This window comes from Haliotis rubra, unplaced genomic scaffold (assembly GCF_003918875.1).
Source record: "Haliotis rubra isolate DU_JTF1 unplaced genomic scaffold, ASM391887v1 Scf195, whole genome shotgun sequence".
NCBI classification, from domain to species: Eukaryota; Metazoa; Mollusca; class Gastropoda; order Lepetellida; family Haliotidae; genus Haliotis; species Haliotis rubra.
Window position 1 is genome coordinate 1,189,684 of NW_025765947.1, and position 24,829 is coordinate 1,214,512.

Below are 24,829 nucleotides of genomic sequence, written 5' to 3' on the forward strand. Positions count from 1 at the left end.
TGAAATATACTGAGAAAAACAAATAAAGGAACACAGGAAAATCCAAGCGTTCCTTTAATATTTTCCAGTTTTCATCACCAGCTTTGAATAGCACTGTGCGAGGTAATCTAAGAAATAAACAAGCATTGTCACTAAGGTGACATAATCCCCAGCCGCAAATTATCAAATCAAACTTATAAAGTAATGAAAGTTTAAGTTAAATGTCAACAAAAACATGACCAATCAACCTCTCTTGATATCTTGCTCTTTAGGCGTTCAAACACACACATATTTTCAAGACTGACTTTGACCTTGACATGAATGTCATAGTGTATGAAATATGCAAAAATAGTACTAAAGAAATTGCTTATTGAAAAACATTCAAGGGAAGTCTTGAAAGTCTATGAAGAAAATCCAGTGAACCATTCTTGAAATATCTTGCTGACAATTCAGGTTAACATGCTGAAATCTTCAAAGTGTCGTCGTGACCCTGAAAATTATGTGAAGGTCACCAAAATTGACTGGGCCCTGGGCCTTCCCTAGATGAAGCTTGGTGTCAAATATGAAGAAACTCCAGTGAATGGTTCTTGAGGTATCTCGCTGACAAGCATAACATGCAGGTTAATATGGTGAAATCTTCAAAGTGTCTCTGTGACCTTGAAAATTAAGTGAAGGTCAACAAAATTGACTGGGCCCTGCGCCTTCCCTAGATAAAGCTTGGTTTCAAATATGAAGAAAATCCAGTAAACGGTTCTTGAGATAGCTTAACATGCAGGTTTACATGCTGAAGTCTTCAAAGTGTCACCATGACCTTGACAATTATGTGAAGGTCACCAAAACTGACTGGGCCCTGCGCCTTCCCCAAATAAAGCTTGATATTGAATATGAAGAAAATCCAGCGAAAGGTTCTTGAGATAGCTTAACATGCAGGTAAAACGTTAAAGTCCTCTTGTGACCTTGAAATGAAGGTCAAGGTCACCAAACCTGACTTGGACCTTTCTCATACTGTGATGAACCTAGGTACCAAATATGAAAAGAATCTAGTGAACAGTTCTTAAGATATTCCAATTCATACGTACAGACGGACGGAGCCTAATACTATATCCCTCACTTCGCGCTAAACGTGCGGCGGGGATAATGAAGGAACACTGCCATGAAGTGGTGTTCCCTTATTTGTTTCTCTCAGTATATATTTGCTGCTTTTGTCAAAAGAGTTGTTCTTGAGTTCCAGAATGATTTTAGGGATGACACCCAGTGCAGTGTAGGTCATGAATAACTTTCACTTGGAAGGTATGTGGATAAAGGCGTTGGAGTGTTTTGTATCCATTTTGCCGAGCTAAAAAGATGATACAGTATTTTTAGAATAGAGGATTGATCCCATTTAACAACATTTTCCAACTAATCAGATTACAGGAAATACTGAAATTCCTCTGTCCATCATATGTGTAGAAAAATAACAAAACACATCAGATGCCATTTATAGGTTTTATTGAAAAGACAAATCAGATACACATTTATAAAAGATGTATGATGTCAGGATGGTGAGTGACTGGAAGGATGATGTTCAGATCACGTGTTGTAACACTTGGAAACAAATACATCACATTGAGTCTACACAACAGTACAAATGAGGATGGAGAGTTACATAGCAAAAAACACAACCTACAACGAAGCACTGACTTTCGCTTAACATTCATTCAATACTTCTACAACACAAACATGAGCAAATGATGCTTCAACTGATCCATCAGTATCTACAACAACTTTGACGCAATTTTTCTGACATGTATCAAACAGAGAAATGCAACATTAATGATTACTATGTCTGTATCTGATCTGCTTAAATGCTTGGCAAGCCATGGCGATCATTACGCTAAGACTGTCTCCATTAGACCTACAAGATATTTCTGTACCGGTATGTAATGCAATGTTCCACTAAGATCCATTTTCTCAGGGTACATTAAGAATTCAAGGATATTTTCTAAAAATTGCATCACACTTGACCTAGAAAAGACCACACTTGTCTTTTAAATATAAAAATGTGGTACCCTTTTAACCTAATTGTCCTGCTTGTTACAAGTTCAGTATGCTCAAGCAGCTAGCCATTGGAATGGATATAATTTTTAAAATTACTATCAGCAGAGTTTACACAAATTGTTTTCTCTGAAGTAACTGACAAAATTTCAGAGGTCTTAACATTGCAAAATATCAACCCAGTAAAATCCTGTATACTCTTGTACATCAAAATAAAGCAAGCTTGAAATTATACAGAATTTTTTTCTGTATCTACCACTTTACACATTAATGGAAAGAAGCATAATGAAAATTCTTTGAAAAAACATGTATTCAACCCTTTCAAACTTATGCTGTCTAAAATAATTAGAATTAATTCCAGTGTCTAAAAATATTGAAAATATCTGTGCATTATAATTTACACTTAATTACCAGAAATAAAGACATGATTGAAAGAAATACAATTTCATTCAGTCATATTATTAGTTATATTGGATACAAATTAAAATTAAATATGACTTAAATAAATCTTGATTAAATAGATTTTACTTTTCTCAGAAAGATTACTTTCCACAACATGAAATCAAGATGATATTAATACAATTTGAAACATATTACATCAAGATACGAATAACATCTGACTTCACTGTTACAATCGTACCATGCAGCCATATCATCCTCAACCATCATGATCAAGGGCGGACATGATCCAATATATAAGCTGATGAATGGATGGCAATGTACACATGCTGAGAAGTATCACAAGTGTTGGATGAATCAATGACTGGTTCTCACGATGTTGACAGATAATATGTGAGAGATAATATGCAAATAAATATTCAACATTGCAAAAGACGTTGGAGAAAAAGTGCTGTAAACGTACATAGCAAGATACAATACATACACAATATCAGCTTTCAAGTCTTATATCTGTGCTGTAAATAACAAAAGGGTCAGAACAAATTCAGACAGACTGGTGCTAACCAACATGCGTATACTCAGTGCTATAATTTAAATTGGTCGAAGGAAGGAGAAAGCAGAGACACCCATTAAATCACTTCAAGGACAGCCTAAAAGAAAGCTTGAAGTGGTGATGGCCTGCCAAATTAAAGAAGGTAGTACTTGTCCGGCCAAGCTGGTGCAGCATCGTCCACAAGGCATCAACTTCTTTAGAGGCAGAACGACAAGCAGCTGCCCCAGAATGTTGCAAGACTGCCACGCTTCCTGTGACAACAGACTCTCAGTGCCTGACCTGTTCCAGACTCTGTCACTCAAGAGACTACCACTATCCTTAGCAAAGATCATAAGCCAACAATGGATAACATTGCATGGCTTCAACAGTGCCAGAAAATGTCTCTCAGGAAACATAAGGTCTGAAAATAGTAAGCAATATTCCCTCACTGCAGTTTCCTGGCTTAACCTAGCGTTTTGATTTGATCATCAGAAGCGGCTGTTGTAATCTGCAAATCTGGTCATTCATAATTCTTAAAAAGATACATTATGTCAACCTAGGAAACTTGCCATTCATCCTGGGCACTCAACTACTTATACATTAAATACGATAAACTTTAAATATACCATTAGGCAAAGACAATAGGAAATGTGATTACAAATCCTGAAAGGTCAGGCTATTCAAACACTGAAAATGTTATACATGTTTAAGTGTCTCTATGATATAGCATGAAGTTGGCCCTGAGACCCCATGTGGACAAAAAAATGACTCATTACTAAACATATACACAAAGAATTTAGTTAAGCACCCCCTGACATATCTCATGATTGAATGAGTCCCGATCTTAACCCTTTGAAGCATATCTGGAACATGATTGGTCGTTGTGTGCAATAAAGGGATCCTCCTGTACAGAACCTGCCCAATTGGAAGCTGCTTTACACGAGGAATGGTGTAGACTGCCCCTTCAGAGGATCAGGAGGCTGACGGGGTATGAAGAGAAGAGTGCTGGCTGTCGTACAGTCACATGGAGGTTACACTCGGTATTGACCTTGAATCGTGTAAGACATGCAAAATGACATTTTGAATGTTCACTCTCACCAATAAATTCAACATTAAACATTCCAGGGCCATACTTCTACAGACATGGTTTTGTATGAAAATCAGTGTTTTTTATAAAAATGAGCAATTATGATCATAAAAGCAACATGGATTCCAATCATTTTGTCGTATTTTATGATTTTTTTTATCAGGGTCATAAGGGTCAGTAAAACTCATGTTTTTCCATCATGGTCACAAGAAGAAGTTTTGTGTACGTGATGAAAACCTATCTTTGCAAAAATACAGGGGTGCTTAATTAAGTTCTTTGTGTATATAGTACGAATATAGTAGGTAATATTTTCTCACGTTAAGTCAAAGAATTCCTCTGTGAGAAAACAGAAATACAGAAAAAGCTACTGAATGTTTTCACAATATGACACTATATTCCTAATGATTATGATACAAAGGTTATTTGTAATGAGGCTATTCAAATATGACAGAACTATGACCAATACTATGGGAAGTTGCTTAAAACTGAATGTCTACTCAAAGTAACACAACCAAAGTTCACAAAGAACTGAACTAATCTTTGGTTTTCTTAATGCTATTACACAATGCTACAAGTAGGTAAATTCTCAACAGCTAACATGATAATATAGGAAAAGAAGCTAAACAATGCCTACATTATGACAAATAATTATGAGCCAAAAAAACTACCTATTACATTTCATTTGACCATGACCATAGTCAGTGTTATACTCATTATCAAAAGTATTACATTGTGCTCTATTATGATAAATACTCATATTTGGAACGATACCTTTCTTTTTGAGTCTGCTCCAAGTGGGTGAGCGAGATTGGTTATATTCAACTTTTTAATATTCCAGCAATATCACAGCAGGGGATCCCCAATTTGGACTTTACACACCTTACCATGTGGCGGAATAGAAACTGGCTTTTCATGTGACAAGCTAAAGCTTTAACCGCCTTTAACCACTATTTAACCCACAGCCTCTGGACCATTCCAAATGACAATGCTTAAAATAGCATCTTTTCTGGCTTAAAGTTTGTTGTAAATAATCTCCTGATTCTATTCAGTACATCAAGGGTTAATGCTTCAAGGTCATAATTCTACATGTAGATACATGTCATTGCTGAAACAAACCTTGTTTAATTATTGGACAGATCTCGAAAACAATGTACCTGTCATTAACAGATCTTATTTTACAACATTTCCAGCAAATACATAACATTGAGCAAATATACTTAATACAGTTGCAATACAAGTAGAAATGTAAAGGTATAAACATGCAATATTGCACAAACTACAAGAGCTGAAAACAGACAGAACAACATGAGCAACTAAAAAACTAATGTAAGTTGTATAAACTTGAGACAAAGCAAAACAAAAAAGTAAATACTGGTAAATGTTCCACAAATGCATGGAAAAAGATCAACAAAACAAAGCCTTCAGTTGAGAATCTTATAACCTGGTCACGTACAAATTCTCACAAAATTTGTTTAAGTCAAATGAGTGTTAATGACCAACCTCGTTGATCATCTTTATCGCACTGACTTCATGTACTTGAACATACCAAAACTGGACATTGTAACTCACATTCCAAAGACAAATACTACCTATTCTTACTTATCAGCTGTAAATTTCAGCGAAGAGATAAACACAAGGAAGACTGCACAAAGTACAGCCATAAGCAGACTAAATAACAGCCACAAAATCTGAAACCACATTTGTATATCAATAAGTGCATTTTTCAATATACACTGTACAAGGCAAAGTTTGACAATATTTCTCGTGAATACACAATGCCATTTAGAAAGGGGTCAAACGTAACATATGATATATTTGGGATTACACTTTCTTTGTAAAGTACAGATTCTGTTACGTTTGTGGGGTTGAGTCCCATCCGGGCTTCGAACCCACTCCCCCAGAGTCGGGCACCTAATCGCCAGCACACAAAGTCAGACCTGCCCATGCGGAAGGCGCAGTAGCTGAACGGGTTAGGCCCCTGACTTTGTGTGCTGGTGATTAGGTGCCCCACTCTGGGGTGTGGGTTCGAAGCCCGGATGGGACTCAACCCAACAAAAGTACTTGAATCTGTACTTTACTAAGAAAGTGTAATCCCAAATATAACATATGTTACAAATATTTCTCGTATCCATAAAATGTCCATGAGAATCATAATACGTCTTCACATTGATATCGGTTGTCATACATTGACACATATCATGCTATAATGCTGTGTTTGATCACAATGACAGTACGATAATTTCAGTAGCCAACAGGACTGTGCTATGAACAATGTCCTGCAGTGAAAACATACCCAGGCGCACTGTCATTTTACAGAGCCATTTTAACCAAACTTTTACTCTTGTGTATCATAATATGCAACAATACATACTGTATTATTTATATGCTACATCTATGTACCTTTCTATGTATGTAATTATTGTCTTATTGTATTCACTGTAATAAGTGCCCAGAGCAAAAATGACTCCGCTGCTGTTTTCTGTAAGGAATGAAGAATACTGGTATACAACAAAATATGGACTATAATTTTCAGTGATATGCAGTCACGCAACTTAGAAGCCATATATGTTATATTTGGGATTACTTCCTCAGCAAAGTACATTTCTAGAAAGTTTTGTGTGAGTCCCATCCGGGATCTGAACCCATACACTCAGGGTTATGATCTGCAGCACACAAAGTGATCTAACCTATTGAGCCACCACAGCTTCCACAAAATGACAACGGGTAGTCATTATACATGACAAAAGTATAACAAGTGGTAGTCCAGATCACATACTATGTGTAACCCTCTAACAAGTGTAAACTTAGAAGCTGTTCAGGAGACACTTAAACGAACAGAGCGCTTAATACAACAAATACAATAAGCATGATACGAGTCTTACGATTTCTTCTAAGGTAAATATTCAAAACATACAAAATAATAACTGTAACTGACCCATCGATACACCACCATCAACAGCATTTTATTGCAAAGCATATTTGTTAACTGCAAAAATCAAACATCTCATCTCAAAAATCAAACCTTGATTTACTTGTTTCAAGGAAACCTGCATTGTAATGGTTGACTCCTTGTCTAAGACTTTTCAGCTGCACCTTTAATGTCATTGAAAGACTGACACAAAGTTTGTTGTCTTCTCCCAATACAAGACAATGACAGCTGCTAGGTGGACATACCAGCATCACTAAGTTACAACACTTGTATCTGTGGAATGTATACCAGGAATGCATTCAAGGTCATCATCACTAATCCATTACCGTCACAAATCATACTTCAGAAAATCTGAGTGAGTTGGTTTAATTTTATGCCGCTTTTAACGATATTCCAGCAATATCATGGCAGGGCGACACCATAAACGGGCTTCACACATTGTACCCATGTGGGGACTCAAACCTGTGTCTTCGGCATGGCGAGCAAACACTTTAACCACTAGGCTACCCCACCGCCCCACAGATCTGAAGAGAATTAATGGAATTAAATAACTATTTGTTCTCTTACAAGGCTTCTGTCAATATATGGTGCTATTGTGAATCTGAACTTCTCACCTATTACAATGCAATGAAAGGGCACAAACTTCTACGTAGAGTTGCCTGCCCTTGACATGTACAGAAATCAAGGGTAAGAAAATATCTTGAGTAGAAAAATGATGCAAGCAGTATTATTTCTTAATAGCATACTCACATGATTTTATTTGTATGCATACACAACCAAAAGGTTACCAAGTACTGCTTTGTCTCGCTATGTGATCAATGTCTTGAATGCATCCCTGACAACCGAGGTTGACATTTGCTTCATCCAGAACATCAATACAATTAAAAAGCTTGTGGATAAAACATTGCAGTGATTATGAAACCATTTAATGGCTGTTTTGTATCAATAACTTACTAACAGCAACATATACAAATGTTTTGATGTTTCGTTTGTTATATTGTGCTTTTATACATTGAAAGGAGACGGTTAGCAATAAGAGCAATTTACATGCTAGAAGAGGTAAACTGAGTTTTCCAAAATAATTCCCATGAATGATACATATAAGGAAACTATTTCACTGAGAATGCATCATTGTATCTACAAAATGCATACCAAAACACACTGTGTGAAATATAAAGTTTCACACGCAATATTCAATTTGCTTTTGCAATAAATTGTAAAATGATGGTTTATTTAACAGAGCAATATTTACTTACATTGAAGACTAAAACAAGTTTGAAAGTTTCTTGTTAAAGAAGAAAAAGGGTTTATCTTCTAGTGGACATCTTATGACAAACAGGTGGAGTATTAATGTTGTGTGAGATCAAATAAACAAACAATTTAGAACATTACAAATAAAACAACCATGAAAGAAACCATCATTAGCCATTGCATGTGTAGTTTGGCCCTGCCCCAGTGATAAAATGTCTTTGTCGATTTCACGAAACCTTATGTCCCAAATAGTCCATCTAATACTGTTTTGAATCTACCAGACCCAAACTGTCTTTTAGCATCATATAAAGTAAATTTTAGCATTAACATTTTGCTTAGTTTGATAGACTGAATAATTATTTTTCTTTTACCAAATTCTGGTTTCAAGCATCCGGCAAGTGGATTAAGATGCAGAATGAAACATTTGCTGATTGGCTCTGTTTTTCAAAATCCCATTTTACTAAAAATGCTTGAAATACAAAACACACGAATTGTGTTCATCCTTTCACTATCAGTTTTATTTTTTTACACCAGAACTAGTACTGTGGTTTTTCAGTTTCCACAAATGCATTCATGAGGTAGCTCCACCCAATGGCTTACAAGAAACTGGACATAATGCTGTAGGCAAAACTAATTAATCTGTAGCCATAAAAACATAATTTGTCTCAAATATTGAGCATGACCATATTGCAATATATCATGTTCATGTCTTGCAGACCACCGACAGAATCAAAATTATTTAGAAATTCATTACCTCAAAAAAATAATTCAGCCCAAATTGTTCGTGACAATAAAATGTATACCTTCTCTAAATGCTAGTTACTCAATTACTCATAACAATCTGGGCAGTGTTCAAAGGATTCCTGGATGGTCTATAACTTTAACTTTGCCAAAGTGTAATAATCTTTTTTAAATTGCCAAAGTGTAATAATACTTGTTACAATATTTCCTTCAAGAAATGCTGATGATGGGAATTTGCCATGCCATTGTATTAATGTGTCTCACTCATGATCGTATACACGACATGATTTGAAGCTATAGATCAAACATCTTGTTCGGGATTTCAATCCAAATCCATACTATGGAACTTTTCAATGATAACATCATTGCTGCATGTTGAATTACCAGACATATCAAAGATTCAACCATTCAGACCCAATCAACGTTTATACTGTAAATGTACTCCCCTATTCAGTGTGTTGGCAGTCGTCTCTACAAACAGAGTTTTACTACTCTCGTACATTCAAGTTCCTGTAAAGAAGGATACTTTCCACATTCAGATCACCAAAGATGTATTTGGAAAACAAAATAATGTATTTTCTGGCCTGGTTTCAAAAAGGCCTCAGGACTAGAGATATACAAAACACTCATTTAATATCAAACTCTTACAACAGCCTTTCATCTGTATATCAGCATTAAAATCTCAATTAACGTACAAATCTCAATATTTTCAAAGACATTATTGATTATTGGAGTCCTGTGTGTGTAAAAAGTAGAATTACTTATATGTTTTGGTGATTTTAAAAATGTCACCTTGAGATCAAACAGTATTTGACTAAATATTTTCCTCACTGGTCTTTCTTTTCTTCTGGTGGAGCTACAGGTTGTTCAGTGCGAACTTTCTTGGAAAATACAGATTTAGGTTCTGCAGTCAAAGATTGCAGGAAGATGATAAGTCGACAGGTCAATAGTAGTGCAAACACGATAGCTGGGCTCATTTTCTCCAAACCTTCATCGAGAGCAAAGTGGGCATAGATGTCGTTGACAGTGATTGTTAAGAGCACAACATTGCTTGCTTCCTTCAGGGCACCTGTTAACAACAAAACAAAGTGAATCAGAGTTAGGAAAGGATTACTAGTAGTACAGGTGCATGCTAGGAGCGAGGTGGTTGGAGTGAGTGAGTGAGTTTAGTTTTATGCCGCACTCGGCAATATTCCAGCTATATAGCGGCTGTCTGTAAATATTCGAGTCTGGACCAATCCAGTGATCAACAGCATGAGCATCGATCTGCGCAATTGGGAACTGATGACATGTGCCAACCAAGTCAGCAAGCCTGACCACCCGATCCCGTTAGTCGCCTCTTACGACAAGCATGGGTTAATGGAGGCCAATATTCTAACCCGGACCTTCACGGGTCTGAGGTGGTTGGAAGGTGTGTTAAAGTGAATGTTTAACATTGTTAAACTCTGCTTTACATTTGGTTGTAGTTTAACGCCACACTAAGCAATATTCCACCTATCTGGTGGCGGTCTGTAAATACAGTGGAAGCTGTGTAAACCGGCACACATCCGAACTGAAGAAATGATCCACTTTAGACAGCATACTGGATTGTAGAGCTGACATGGTTACCTACGACTAGAACTGAACCAGTTTTATCACTCTCATATACATTGTTGTATAACGTAGTTCTCTCAATTTCTCTCAACTCACTAATTACATGTACAAGTATACCCATATTGAACTAAGATTAAATTATCTTTGTCGGCAAGCATGTAGTTTCAACGCAGGATTAATTTGTGACAATACATATCCAACCACACCCCTGATAAGACAGCACTGATTACTTTATAAACACATATTCGGGCGGCTAATTTCATGCCGAGATCTGGAATTGACAGCTGCCGGATTGCAGAGCTTTTATATGATGATAAATGTACTAGCCACGGACGGGACTGAGATTTTATGCCAGTGTTGACAACTTGCCGGATTGGACAGCTGCCGGTTTTGACAGCTTCCACTGTAAATAAGTCTGGACCTGACAATCCGGTGACCAACAGCATCAGCATCGAGCTAAACAATGGGGATATGATGACATGTGTCAATCAAGTCAGTGACCATGACTACTCAATCCCGTTAGTTGCCTCTTACAAAAATTCAGGCTTCTCTGCTCTACGATCAAAACAAGAAGGAATATTACAAAATATGACCTTTTTTATATTTTCAACAATTTACAGATGTGCTTTCAACAAAGTTGGGTGAGTGAGTGAGGGATGGATGTTGGTTCAGAACAGAATTTCAGTTATATTGCAACACGTCAGCTTTATATGGGAGAAAATCAGACAGATGCAGGTAAGAGATATAAAACCCTGTAGAGATACCTATGAGTATGGTGCGGACACAACTAGAAACACAACAAGGGTGAACATGGAATTGAAAGCTATGGTCATAGGTTTCTGGCACATACAGGGTTTGCAACTCTGCACAACTGACTACCCCTGTGCATCAAAGCTTTATCATTATCCTTCACAAAAATCTCCAAAAGAGTAGCCATGTTGTTAACAACAATAAACAGTTATTCTCACTCAAACATATCCACATAGAAATGCCTGAAAACATCTGTTACATGATTTCTTCTTATCATTAATACTCAACATTTTGATGGTGTCAGACAATTTTCCCTTACTGTTCTGTCACATCAACCAACAATATCACCGCTAGAATTAGTAACAGGTGGTTCTCTGAAACATTAGCTTTTTAGCATTGGACGAGAAACTGCTGTTACGTGTGAGAGTTACTGAAACAGAAAGGTATTGATAACAATATTAACATACCTGGTACAAATGCCAAAAGAATGCCACATACAACCTCAGCAGTCCCCACAGCTTTCCGGTAAGTGTGGGGATTTGGTTTCCATCCGGTCTGTTTCACGAGCGGAAAAACTTTTGAGTTTCGAATGTATGTTTTCCTCTGAAACATAAAGTCAATATTACATAAACTGATAAAGACCCTTTCATAACACAATAAATGATTGCTGAATTACAAAGACTCTAAACCTGCAACACACTATGAAGATGCAAACTGACAGGCTAATGGTTAATGTAAAAAGAAATAGTTTTGACATCGTCCATAACAAAAGTCCTGCAATTTCTCTCTCTTTCTCTTCTCAAGAGTTGTGTTGAATACTGGTTAACAACCAGCTATCACAAAGATTAATTATCACCAATACCTTATTAGACCAACACATAATCAGGAACACTTTTGTTTGACATTTGAAAGTGTATATTAGAAGACAAGATAAGCACCTTACTTAACTCGAACATAGAGCAAAACATGACGGTTGGTCATATGAGTCTTTATGGCTACTTGAAGAAAACAAACATCTAACAAGAAAATGTATATTTAATTTCATTATTTGATACAATATTTTCCATGGACCAAAATGTGCATCACAGTATAAAAATAGTTTGTACATCAACCTTTCATTTTCAAAATCTCTGAAATTTAAAAAGATGAAAAACAGCTGTAGACATATCCTGTATAATACCCAACACTGTGTTGAAAGTATACATGCTGCAGGACAATCAAACCAGACATGAAAGTTTATAGGTTAGTTGTATAGCTGCACACTGCAATAATCAAGCCTGTAATGGACAACTGAGTGGTTGATATTATGAGCAATGATCCATGCCTTCTGGGTACAATGACATTTAATTAACCACGTCACCCTGCCTGACCAACTGATCTACACCGTCACCCTTTTGCTATCAACATCAGTTCCTAGGGACCCATTTTAAGCAGGTTTTAAGCAATTGTTTTAGCCAGCTCGATATAAAACAAGTCAATAACTTATAAAGGACATCTGGATCTTAAACACAAGTCCGAGCAATTCCAATGCGTAGGTCATGCAACACACCTGGTTATGAGTAAACACTACCATCTGAAAACATGTAATCCAATCATATGTATAAGCTCTCCCAAAAGAATTTATGATAATGGGAAAGTAAAAGAGTTTTGATGACAGTGCTGCATCTGGCAAACTGCAATTTAGCAAATAGATCTGAACATGTTCTCAGATGGTATCATTGTCAATCACGTATGAAATAATTCTCTGAATAGCCTTTACAATGTGTATCATTGTGAATAGTTGAAACAATTAGACTATTGGCATTGGTCGCACAAAAATTAGAAATACTTTGGTTCAAACAATATTCTACAGTTCTTCCAGCAAATAAATACTTCTAACCTCTCGCAATCTCAAACACCGAACAAATACACCAAGTTACTTGACAAACACAATTCACATGAATATTTGCATGTCGTATTCAGATAGCTTTGTCACTATCAGCTCCTAACGCAGGCAATCTGGTAAAGGTATTTGTACTTGAAATAAAAAAGTACCATTTCTTTGTATATTTCTCCATTAACCGACGGTGTGAGCTTAATCGTGCCCACAAAAACAAAGAATAGTCCCAAAGTCAGAGACATGACCCGCAACACAATCGAAGCCATTGCTGTCTGCTCTGACCAGCCTGTACATGCCACTTCCGGTGACAGATGTAAAAACTGGAACGGGGGAATTCAATAACGAAAACTGATTCTGTTCACATTAAACTTGTCTCCTGACGTGAAGCCCGACTATATTTCTCGAATTTCGGAGAAAACTAGCACAACAAGGAAATAAACCAACAAACACTTTAGGAATAAACCTTCTTAACATGTTCATTCTTTTTCATAGCTTTTATAGGGTTCGAGTGGTTAATGAAAATATACAGAAATAGTTATTGCGTTATTGCCAAAAATTGGCTGTTTTCCTTCCTAAACTGTTATTTGTGATGTATACACATCTTGTTCAGTCGTGTTTATCGTAGTCCGCATAATGTCTGAATGTATCGCACCACAATGGAGGGTAATGTAAATGTATCGAACAAATCAATTTCCCAGGAGTGGGTATACATCCAACTGATGGTCCCAATAATGAGTACTAATACATCCAACTGATGGTCCCAATAATGAGTACTAGTATATTAAAATAATGGGTGTCCGAATATCAGGTATATATCCAACCATTGGGTGTCATGATAGAGGGTGCATATCCTACCAGTCGGTATCCAAATAGTGGGTATATATATATGCAACCAATCAGAGTACCAGTGCTGGGTATATATCCAATCTCTGTGCCCAAATAGTGGGTATATATTCAACCAATCAGTGTACCAATACTGGGTATATATCCAATCTCTCTGTGCCCAAATAGTGGGTATATATCCAACCAATCAGTGTACCAATACTGGGTATATATCCAATCTCTCTGTGCCCAAATAGTGGGTATATATCCAACCAATCAGTGTACCAATACTGGGTATATATCCAATCTCTCTGTGCCCAAATAGTGGGTATATATCCAACCAATCAGTGTACCAATACTGGGTATATATCCAATCTCTCTGTGCCCAAATAGTGGGTATATATCCAACCAATCAGTGTACCAATACTGGGTATATATCCAACCAATCAGTGTACCAATACTGGGTATATATCCAATCTCTGTGCCCAAATAGTGGGTATATATCAACCAATCAGTGTCAATCTGGGTATATATGCCCTGTGCCCAAATAGTGGGGGTATATCAACCAACCAATCAGTGTACCAATACTGGGTATATATCCAATCTCTCTGTGCCCAAATAGTGGGTATATGTACAACCAATCAGTGTACCAATACTGGGTATATATCCAATCTCTCTGTGCCCAAATAGTGGGTATATGTCCAACCAATCAGTTTACCAGTAGTGGGTGAGGTGAGGTGAAATTGGGTATAACGTCGTGCTTGAGAATATTTCGCCAATATGATGACGTGCATGCTTGTGTATGTGTATGTGTGGCTGCTTGTACTAGCCCAGACTTAAGCTAGTTTTATAGTGCTAGCCCACTGAGATACCATGCCGCAGTGAAGCATGAATACCCCACTCAGACACATTATACTGACTCCGAGCCGACCAGTCCTTGTTGTACTCATAAATGCCGAGCGCCAGGCAGGGACCAACAAGTACCATATTTTAATGTCTTTTGTTATGACGCAGTCGGGGATTGAACCCGCGACCTTTCGCTTTCCAGGCGGACGCCTTAACCACTACACCACGGAGGGTAGTGGGTATATATCCAACCTCTCGGTTCCCCAATAGTCGTTATATATTCAACCTCTCGGTTCCCCAATAGTGGGTATATATACAAACAATCGGTGTACCAATCAAACATGATAATTTGTTTAGATCCGGATTAGAATTGTTTCCCAGCGACCCATGCTAGTCCAAAGCTAATGGGATCGGCTGGTCCGACTCACTTATTTGGATGAAATATGTCATCGTATCGTAGTTCCGTAGATCGATGCTCATCATGTCAATCACTGGATTATCTGAACCAGACTCCAGACAAACCACCGTCATATAGCTGGAATATTGCTTAGCGCGGCGTTAAAAAACAAACATATCTTTCCAACGATTCAAACGACTGCAGATTGTTATTCCTGATAAAAACTGGAAACTCAAAGATAGTTAGTCCCAAGCAGGAATAAAGCACGTGAAAAAGTATCAAAGACCTCAATGAGGATCAGCATAAACTAGCAGTGGCTCCATAGCCTAAAAGCAGGGATGGTCATATCGCTTTACACGCTTACCATGAATAATCATTTCGTTGCTTGGCACATTTTATTGGTCCACATTAACAATTTCGTTATACGATCCAAGTTTTGGAAGTCACCACATTAAAGCAACTCACTCACGGAAATCGATGAACAAAGCCCAGAAATTGTAGCCTATTGGTCGCGAAGTGACAGGCAGACGCAATGTCCCGATCCAGATATTTCGTGAATAGGTTAAAAGACTTTAAGGAAGGCTCGGAGGTTGTGCTTACTACCTCAAAATGGAAAGAAATGTCAGAATCGCTGGCGAAGACAGTCTCAGAAAAGATGGCACCAAATTTGGATAATTGTGATGGTGGTCTCTATGTAGGAAATGCTGGAGTGGCATATATGTTTTGGTATCTAGCATCTTCTGCAGCATTTGAAGAGAAGAGAAAACAACTATTAGAACAGGCGTTTGAATATTTTGGAGTGTCTTTGAAGTATGCCACTGGAAAGAGAAGCCGAGATTCTGACACCTCATTTATTCTGGGCAAAAGTGGGGTGTATGCTGTTGGTAGCCTCATTGCAAATTCAATGGGCAATGAAAAACTCAGTGGCGAATATGCAGCAAAATATGCATCTTATGCAAAGGAAGTGCAGAAGCAGAACCTCTCCTGTGGCTCAGATGAACTGTTTGTGGGAAGAGCGGGCTATCTTTGCGGACTGCTGAATCTCCATAAAAAGTTGGGGCAAAAGGTTGATAAGCTTTTAACATCAGACAGTTTTAAGACCAATTGCAATCAGTTAAATATGACAATTTCTGTTATTGAAACTCATTGTCTGTTATGCAATGTTATTGCATTATCTTATTTTTAATACAATAATCTTCTTTGAATTAGAGGCAAACTGCCTCAGTGGTGCTGAAAGGGTAGTGTCGGCATAGGTACTACAGATATGTACCCCAGGTCCGTTTTTGTACACAGAAATGTACCCTAAACAAAGTCAAAATACAGAAACATACCCCTAAATGGCAAACTAGTCCATATTCCGCACCCGGCACTGAAACCGTATGTAGTTATTCCCATTCAACTGATTGTGAGAGGTATTGTGCAATCCTGAAATATTTGTTACTGTGTATGGTCAATTCTTATCAAACATAATCAAATGCATCTCAACCATCAGCATGACAGTATTGATCAAGAATACAGCACAATGTGGAAACAACACAGACTCACTCTCTAATGGCCACTAACTCTTGTGTTCTCACTCACCCTGTGACCCGTGAAGACCTGGGATAGAATAGGTCTTCAGCAACCCATGCTTGCCACAAAAGGTGACTATGCTTGTCGTAAAGAGACGACTAACGGGATCGGGTGGTCAGGCTCGCTGACTTGGTTGACACATGTCATTGGTTCCCAACTGCGCAGATCGATGCTCATGCTGTTGATCACTGGATTGTCTGGTCCAGACTCGATTATTTACAGACCGCCGCCATATAGCTGGAATATTGCTGAGTGCAGCGTAAAACTAAACTCACTCACTCACTCACTTATGCTGTTATGCCCATTCTTACACTCCTACAGTCTCTGGTAAAAAGCCAGATTTGGGTTAAATCACATTAGTTCCAGCAAGCCTAGCTAATAATAGTCCAAATTAGGGCTGGGACGATACACTATGTCACGATACGATACATATCGCTATAGTTTACCTGCGATACAATACGTATCACGATACATACACCTTGAAAGATTGACATGGTATCAAGATTTAAAATGATTTATTTCAAAGTATTTATGTTTAACAATAACACTATTGTAATAAACAAACAAGTAACTCCATCATACTTGCGTATTTGTCTCTAAATAAGTACTGTAACATGTTTAAGATAATACTGTTTTGAAAAAAAGTTGTGTATCGTTTTGTATTGATACACCAGTCGACGATACAATAGCTGTATCAAACATAAATGTAATGTGATGCATCGATGCATCAGTGAATCGTCCTAGGCCTAGTCCAAATCATAAAACAATATTGGACTGAAAATGGTATAATAGCCTTGTTCATTCTCGTAATGTCAAACACTTTGGACTCCCCACTCCCACTTGGTACCGTCTTAGACTAACGCTTAGTCCCTGAATATATGGAATATTGATAGTAACATATAAACCCATTTAAATTGAAAAGGAGTCCCAATGAGTTGGGAGATTCAGAATCTGGGGAAATTTTGCTTCATATAGTGCTTTAGCATTGCAGGGAGTTCTAAGCAGTGGGGAAAATAATGTGGTTCAGGGACTGTGAGACAGTCCATCTTATGCCTAGTCACTCATTCTCTTGCACTCACTCGAAATCAATCCCACCAACTAACTCCCTTATCTGATGGCCTGAATGTTGTAGTATTATTGCATATGTTGCAGGTGTTGAGTGACACTGATGTGAATGCGATATGTAGCGCAATAGTTGAGTCCGGGAGGCAGTACGCCCGCAGACATAAATCAGCCTCACCTCTGATGTATGCCTACTACGACACCGAGTATCTAGGTAGGTTAGCCCCTTCAAACATAACAATACAGAGGAGAAAATGTCATATTCATGTCACCTGGCTGAATATGTCATTGTAGCCCCATGGTGATAATCAGTGCTCATGTTATCAACCACTAGTTTGAAAGATCAAGACTTGCTTTGTTTTAGCAGGGGCAGTGGGGTAGCCTAGTGGTTAAAGTGTTTGCTTTTCACGCTGAAAGCCTGGGTTCGATTCCCAACCTGGGTACAATATGTGAAGCCTATTTCTGGTGTCCCCCGCTGATATTGCTGGAATATTGCTAAAAGCGGCGTAAAACCATACTCACTCACTCATTGTATGGTTCCTGTGTAGTAATCTGTCTCTCACACCATAGAAAAGAACTTAGAAAGGGAATCCAAGACAAGTCTAGAAGGATTAGGCAAAAATATATGTTGTGGTTCTGATTACACGACCGACCCTTGAATTCTGGTGCCGACCGTAGTTTTTTTTTAAAGAGGTATGAATAAAATAAGCTTTCACATACCATTGTTTTTGTCCGGCACCAATGGACATCGGTCATTCTGATAGAGAAAATCGACATAATGGCCACAAGCTTGATTGAATAAACAATTATAGATTGATAAATGTGTTATTAGTTCATACTTTACTGAGAGCGGAAGGTCGCGGGTTCGATCCCCGACCGCGTCATACCAAAAGATGTTAAAATATGGTACTTGTTGGTCCCTGCCTGGCGCTCGGCATTAATGGGTACATCAAGGACTGGTCGGCTCGGGGTCAGTATAATGTGTCTGAGTGGGGTATTCATGCTTCACTGCAGCATGGTATCTCAGTGGGCTAGCACTATAAAACCAGCTTCAGTCTGGGCTAGTACAAGCAGCCGCACATACACACGCATGCACGTCGTCATATGAGTGAAATACTCTCAAGCACGACATTAAACCCAATTTCACCTCACCTCACCTCATACTTTACTTCTAAAAAAAAAAGTAAAAAAAATAGAATTCCTACCTACCTACCCTAAATTTTAAAAAGGTGTAATCGGACCCACAATTTTATTTGGCCTTGGTAGATGCATATATTTTGATGACGTTATTTATCACTAAATGTTATTCTACCTGTGTAGGTGCTGCCCACGGTCTCTCCTCCATCCTGCAGATGTTGCTGAGCTTTCCCCAGTTCATCCATTCCAACGCAGATGCGGAGCGAGACGTCCGACAGGCAGTGGACTTTATGCTCATTCTGGAGCAGCCCAACTTCAACTACGCTCCTGCCATGGATGAAGTACAGAGAAGATCTCGACCCGACTCGGACGAGCTTGTGCACTGGTGTCATGGAGCTCCAGGTGAGGATGTTGCTGTGGGATGTTATGAGGCCATACCAATCTCATCTCAAGCCCCTCTCTAATACAATACCTCCCTTGTAGGTTGTGTTAGGTAAATCCTTTGTGAAATGACCATTAGTTTATAAAAATATTTATGCATAGGTTTTGGAGCTGATAAAATGTCAGCGTTCTAAATTTCATCAGTCCCTGATTATAAAATTTTCAGTGAACCAAAGAAACAATACTGTTATTCCTTTGAATACTGTCTGGATGTAACTGTTAAGATCCAGGTTAGAATTGGTCTTCAGCAACCCATGCTTGTCATAAAAGCGACAGTAAGGATCGGTTGGTCAGGCTCGCTGACTTGGTTGATGCATTTCATCATCACCGCCTCCGTGGTGTAGTTGTTAGAGAGTCTGCCCAGAGAGCGGAAGGTCATTGGTTCGATCCCTGACCGCGTCATACCAAAAGACTGAAAATATGGTACTTGTTGGTCCCTGCCTGGCGCTCGGCATTAATGGGTATAACAAGGACTGGTCGGCTCGGAGTCAGCATAATGTGCCTCACCATTTCAGCGTATCCCATTTGTGTAACTCAATACTCACGATTTCGATCACTGGATTGTCTGGTCCAGATTTGAATATTTACAGACCACAGCCAGATAGCTGGAATATTGCTGAGTGCGGATTATACAACAAAGAAAGAAATCAAATTGTTTGGATGTAGATGTCATGGTAACCAGAAAAGACAAGGTGATGAATGTTCACAAATTGCCTGATATGTCGTGGTCCAGAATATTGATGTTTTATTGCAGGTATAATCTACCTGTTTGTACGAGCGTTCAAGGTGTGGGGTGATGAGAAGTACCTGCAGGCGTGTGTCAGGTGTGGGGAGGTCACATGGCAGCGAGGATTGCTGCGGAAAGGTCCGGGAATCTGCCACGGTGTGGCCGGCAGTGGCTATGTCTTCTTGCTGCTGTATCGCCTCACAGGCCACAAGAAGTTCCTCCACCGAGCCCAACAGTTTGCGGAGTTCCTGTACACCCCTGAGTTCCAGTCTGGGGCCAGAGTTCCCGACAGCCCATACAGTTTGTACGAAGGATGGGCTGGTACTGTCTGCTACCTGGCAGACTTGACCCAGCCGGAATCAGCAGAGTTCCCCCTCTTTGATGTGTTTTAAAACATACAGCTTATTCCAACCTTATCCAGTGCTTTCACGGTTAAACACGCCATGCTACCCATTATCAGCAATTTTGTCTGCATCTTGTTGACTTGTTAGTGAGACCATGGCTTGTGTAAAGGCAGCTTAAGCTTGAGGAAAACCAAATGAGTTTGATATCAGGCAATGTTAAAACTGTTCTGGCCACCAATTAGTAGATTGTATATGTATAGTGTTGTCAGTGTTTGTTGAACTTTATGAATTTGTGAATTTATCTTAACTGTATTGCATTTGTTCTTTAAATCCGTGTTCTCTTAGTATTGCCTTGTGAGTACTGATACAGCACTCCATGTTATACTACAAGGCTCACGATACAATGCATCAATTTATAACTCCTGAAACTGTTAATGCAGATTCTGTAGCATTTCCTGGTCAGATGATTTCCCATTTTTGGCAGTCTGTTGTGCACTGGACCATGCAGGTGTTGTATCTCACTGCCAAATTTGGGACAACTGGTGTGACCAATTAAGATCAATTAGCCTCGTCAGTAAGGTGGTAACTAATTTGCTACTGGGACAATTAGGACCAATTAGGCACTGAGGAGGTTTGTAAAGTAGACGAGTAAAAGTAAAGAGGTTAGAGTAGTGGAAACTATAGAAGAGAAAGGACAGATCCTGGATGGAAGAAAGTAAGGTGCCAACATTCATTTTGGATGGCTATGCTATCTCAGACGAGACAGCGAACAAAAATGGCACTGATGGTACAGTCATTAGAACATTAGAAATACTTTGCAAATGTATTGTGAATAAAATAATCATCACCAATGCTTGTGGCTGTGTGCTGGCTGGTGTGATTGATCCCTGGTCAGCTATAGATAGAATCCTCACAGTGCCCATAGCTACAATATCACATCTTTAGTATCTGAATTTTGAAAACAAACTATCTGAAATGTGAAAACAAATGATTCAGGGTTGTGATTTTCCTGCAAAAGGGATAGAATATGACTTTGAAATATGAAAAAGAAGTACCGGTACTGTATTTGGATACGAATCATTTCACATCCATATTATGAAGATCTATATCGTATCACGGCTTCACTATATTTTTACACATTTAATGAATATTGCTTATGGAGCAGGGGCGGTGGGGTAGCTCAGTGGTTAAAGCGTTCACTCGTCAAGCTGAAGACCCAGGTTCGATTCCCCACATGGGTACAATGTGTGATGCCCATTTCTGGTGTCCCCTGCTGTGATATTGCTGGAATATTGCTAAAAGTGGCAAAAAAATAAACTCACTTACTCACTCACTTATGGAGCATGTAAATGACAGTTGACTTCTTTCCTTAACCTGTTGTGGGAAAACCTTTGAGTTCGATACATCACGGAGTCAAGATACAAACACAAGCATCTATCCAATCACAGACAGCAAGATGTTTTTGTGAACACTGTTTGAAAAAATTACTGCTTGAAAACAGTTATGCGAAATATGTGTCTAGCAATAGTTGAATAAGAACTTATTCATTGTTCATGTGCTTTCATGAAGTGTTGTTAGTGCTGAGAATTGTGTGATCATGTGATTCATTGAAAAAACTTCAGTTGAATTTCAAGATAAAAATTCAATGTATTTAGTATCTTTGTGACTGTGACTGGAGATCTAATTCTATTCTTGATGTACAAGTGATTTTCAAAATTTAAAATGGATGTACATAGCTAAAAATGTAAGTGGGGCGTTGGGGTAGCTGAATGGGTAAAGCATCCGCTCGTCGTGATGAAGACCCAGGTTCGATTCCCCACATGAATATAATCTGAAGCCCATTTCTTGTGTCCCCCTGCCATGATATTGCTGGAATATTGCTAAAAGTGGCGTAGAACTGTACTCACTCAGTATGTGCGGATAGGTTTTCAGCTGAAGGTTTGGTTCAAGACTGGCGAACAATTAAGATTTTATCAGTGTTGTCATAATATAGCATGTATACTGCAGGCAGAAAATAGGTGACATATCTGTGGCCTTGAGGTTAAAGTTCACTTATGAACTGTCTGTCGCAAAAGGGGTAGCTCAGAATTACCTCACAGGACAAATATCACAATTTTTACTGTTTGTCAATATAACATGATGGATTCGATTAAATATATGCCTTATGAGTTTCATATCACTACATGGTTTAGGGACGTCATTTTTAAATATCTTAGACCAGTCCTGTTAGTAATCGATCCTTTTCTTGATATCAGTGTTGTCATATGATATACAATGCCATATCAGAACAGCATGCTCTACAGTGATTCCTGACTGACTTTCACTGCTCGATTTCCTTGTTTCCGTTGATGCAAACGCAAGACGTTTTCAAAACTAAGATGCTTGTCAAATCAGTTGTAGAAAATGTGTCTAACTCTGAAGTCTCATCATGATATGCAATTCTTAGTTAGTGAATGCCACCTCAATTTAGGTGAATGAATGCCACTCCCACAACCTAAATCGCTTAACTATGAAGGCCGGTATGCAAATTATTATGATTTTATGAAAAATGAACACTGGTCACGTGTACATGAAAAGAATTTATAGTTGGTTATGTTTTATTTCACTTAGTATTTGTTTTTATGATCAAGATGGTCAACCGTTTAACCTATTTTATAAATACTCAATACAGGGTTTGTTTGACTGTATTATTATTTTCTGTGATATTGCATCAGCAGATTTTGTTTCTTACATCAGTGATAGACTGTGTCAAACTGCACATTCAGTGACTTTTTGTAACTATTTTATGGAAATCGTGACAGTAATCTCAGTGTTGTTTCATAACTTCAGAAAATAAGAAAATAAGTATTTTTCCCCAGATTATATTTCTGATTGATCATTAGTTATTGTATTTTGTAATGATTAATCTGTAAACTTAAGTTACTCTCATTGTAAGTTTTCAGACCCTTTGCATTTTGCCACTTCCAGTATATCAACATGGGAGGTCATAGTATATCATCTTGAGGCAATTCCATTTAGTGTTTATCGTTACCGGTATACACAGATTGACTTCTGGAGGCACGTGTGTAGCTTTACGATGTTACTTGAATTCATGAACATGTAGCACTGCAGTTATTGACATGCTGCGAAGAATCCTTGCTTCATTTCCAGCGACATAACATGCAGGATTGTAAATATGAATTAGTCACAAATATTTTGGAAGTAAGAAAGACAAAATATGAACAAATTAGTTGTGGTGACATTGTTCAGCTAATTTTGCTTTATGGAATGTCTATGGAAATGATCTGATGATAATGATACCTTTGAAGTGTCTTGCTTTCTTGTTGTTTAAGTCCCAAGTAAATGGGCTGTTTTAATGTCCATGTTAATGATTAAACAACTCAGATGAAATCTTGTTTTGTTGTGTCAGCTAATTAGGCAGCCCCTGAGCTTGGATTTGAAAGAGGGTACTTGTTGTTACCTTGCCTGGTGCTTGGCACTAAAGGGACACAAGGATTGGTCAGCACGTGTCCCGAGTTGGCGCCCAGCACTAGTCTGGACACTGGGTGCATGCACTCTGTTAGTGCAATGATCTTGAGCACAGTGTGAAACTCAATACACCTCACCTTATTCTACTGCTGTTACTGGGGCACTGGGGTGCCTAGTGGTTAAAGCGTTCGCTGGTCACACTGAAGAACCCGGGTTCGATTCCCTACATGGGTACAATGTGTGAAGCTCATATCTGGTGTCCCCTGCCGTGATATTGCTGGAATATTGCTAAAACCATACTCACTCACTCACTCTGCTGCTGTTACTACAGTCTTGACTACAAGCTCACTATACATGCTGAAGACTTTAATACCCGATTCCTGTATATACCACTTAGGAATATTTCTGGCTTTAAGTTCATCAGATGACAAGCCAGCCTATGTGAGTGAAAAACACAAATAAGATGTAATCATGGAATCTTTACCCCCAAAAACCCCTCAAGCACAGTATGGTGTAGACACACCAAGGATCTTGGGGGTGAACCTGGGATTTGAACCCAAGACCAGATGATCCATGGCTCAAACACATAGCTCTGCATCTTTGCAGGGTTTAGGTCACCCCCATTAGTTAGAATGAGCGAGAATTAGTAATTACCAGACACTTCGTCTGCACCTTGTATATACTATGTTCCTACATCACTTATGAGCACACATTCTCTTAACCTAGAAATCAAGCCACATCCCTATTCAAGTGGGATGGAATCCAACAAGTCAACAAAGAATGTTCAGCTTAATTGGCATTTCTTATGCATTGTCAGTTTTACAACTCCACAGCAGGCA

The 24,829-nt window shown here is 38.4% G+C and overlaps 2 protein-coding genes and 1 long non-coding RNA gene across 3 annotated transcripts; 1 reads left to right on the forward strand and 2 right to left on the reverse strand.

Annotated features, from left to right (window-relative positions):
• Positions 1-4,866: 4,866 nt before the first annotated feature.
• Positions 4,867-5,836, reverse strand: LOC124274854. Its single transcript, XR_006898056.1, has 2 exons — positions 4,967-5,836; positions 4,867-4,933 (listed from the first exon to the last, which is right to left on the reverse strand). It is a non-coding gene; the product is annotated as an uncharacterized LOC124274854 (long non-coding RNA).
• Positions 5,837-7,714: 1,878 nt separating this feature from the next.
• Positions 7,715-13,470, reverse strand: LOC124274853 (novel acetylcholine receptor chaperone-like). The gene is made up of 3 exons (XM_046710219.1): positions 13,330-13,470; positions 11,763-11,898; positions 7,715-10,021 (listed from the first exon to the last, which is right to left on the reverse strand). Exons 1-3 carry the CDS (start codon positions 13,438-13,440, stop codon positions 9,780-9,782), a joined length of 489 nt encoding a protein of 162 aa, XP_046566175.1. The 5' UTR covers positions 13,441-13,470; the 3' UTR covers positions 7,715-9,779.
• Positions 13,471-15,692: 2,222 nt separating this feature from the next.
• LOC124274852 (lanC-like protein 3) lies at positions 15,693-23,912 on the forward strand. The gene is made up of 4 exons (XM_046710218.1): positions 15,693-16,305; positions 17,964-18,087; positions 19,194-19,412; positions 20,206-23,912. The coding sequence occupies exons 1-4, from the start codon at positions 15,772-15,774 to the stop codon at positions 20,568-20,570; spliced, it is 1,242 nt and encodes a 413-aa protein (XP_046566174.1). The 5' UTR covers positions 15,693-15,771; the 3' UTR covers positions 20,571-23,912.
• Positions 23,913-24,829: the final 917 nt, after the last annotated feature.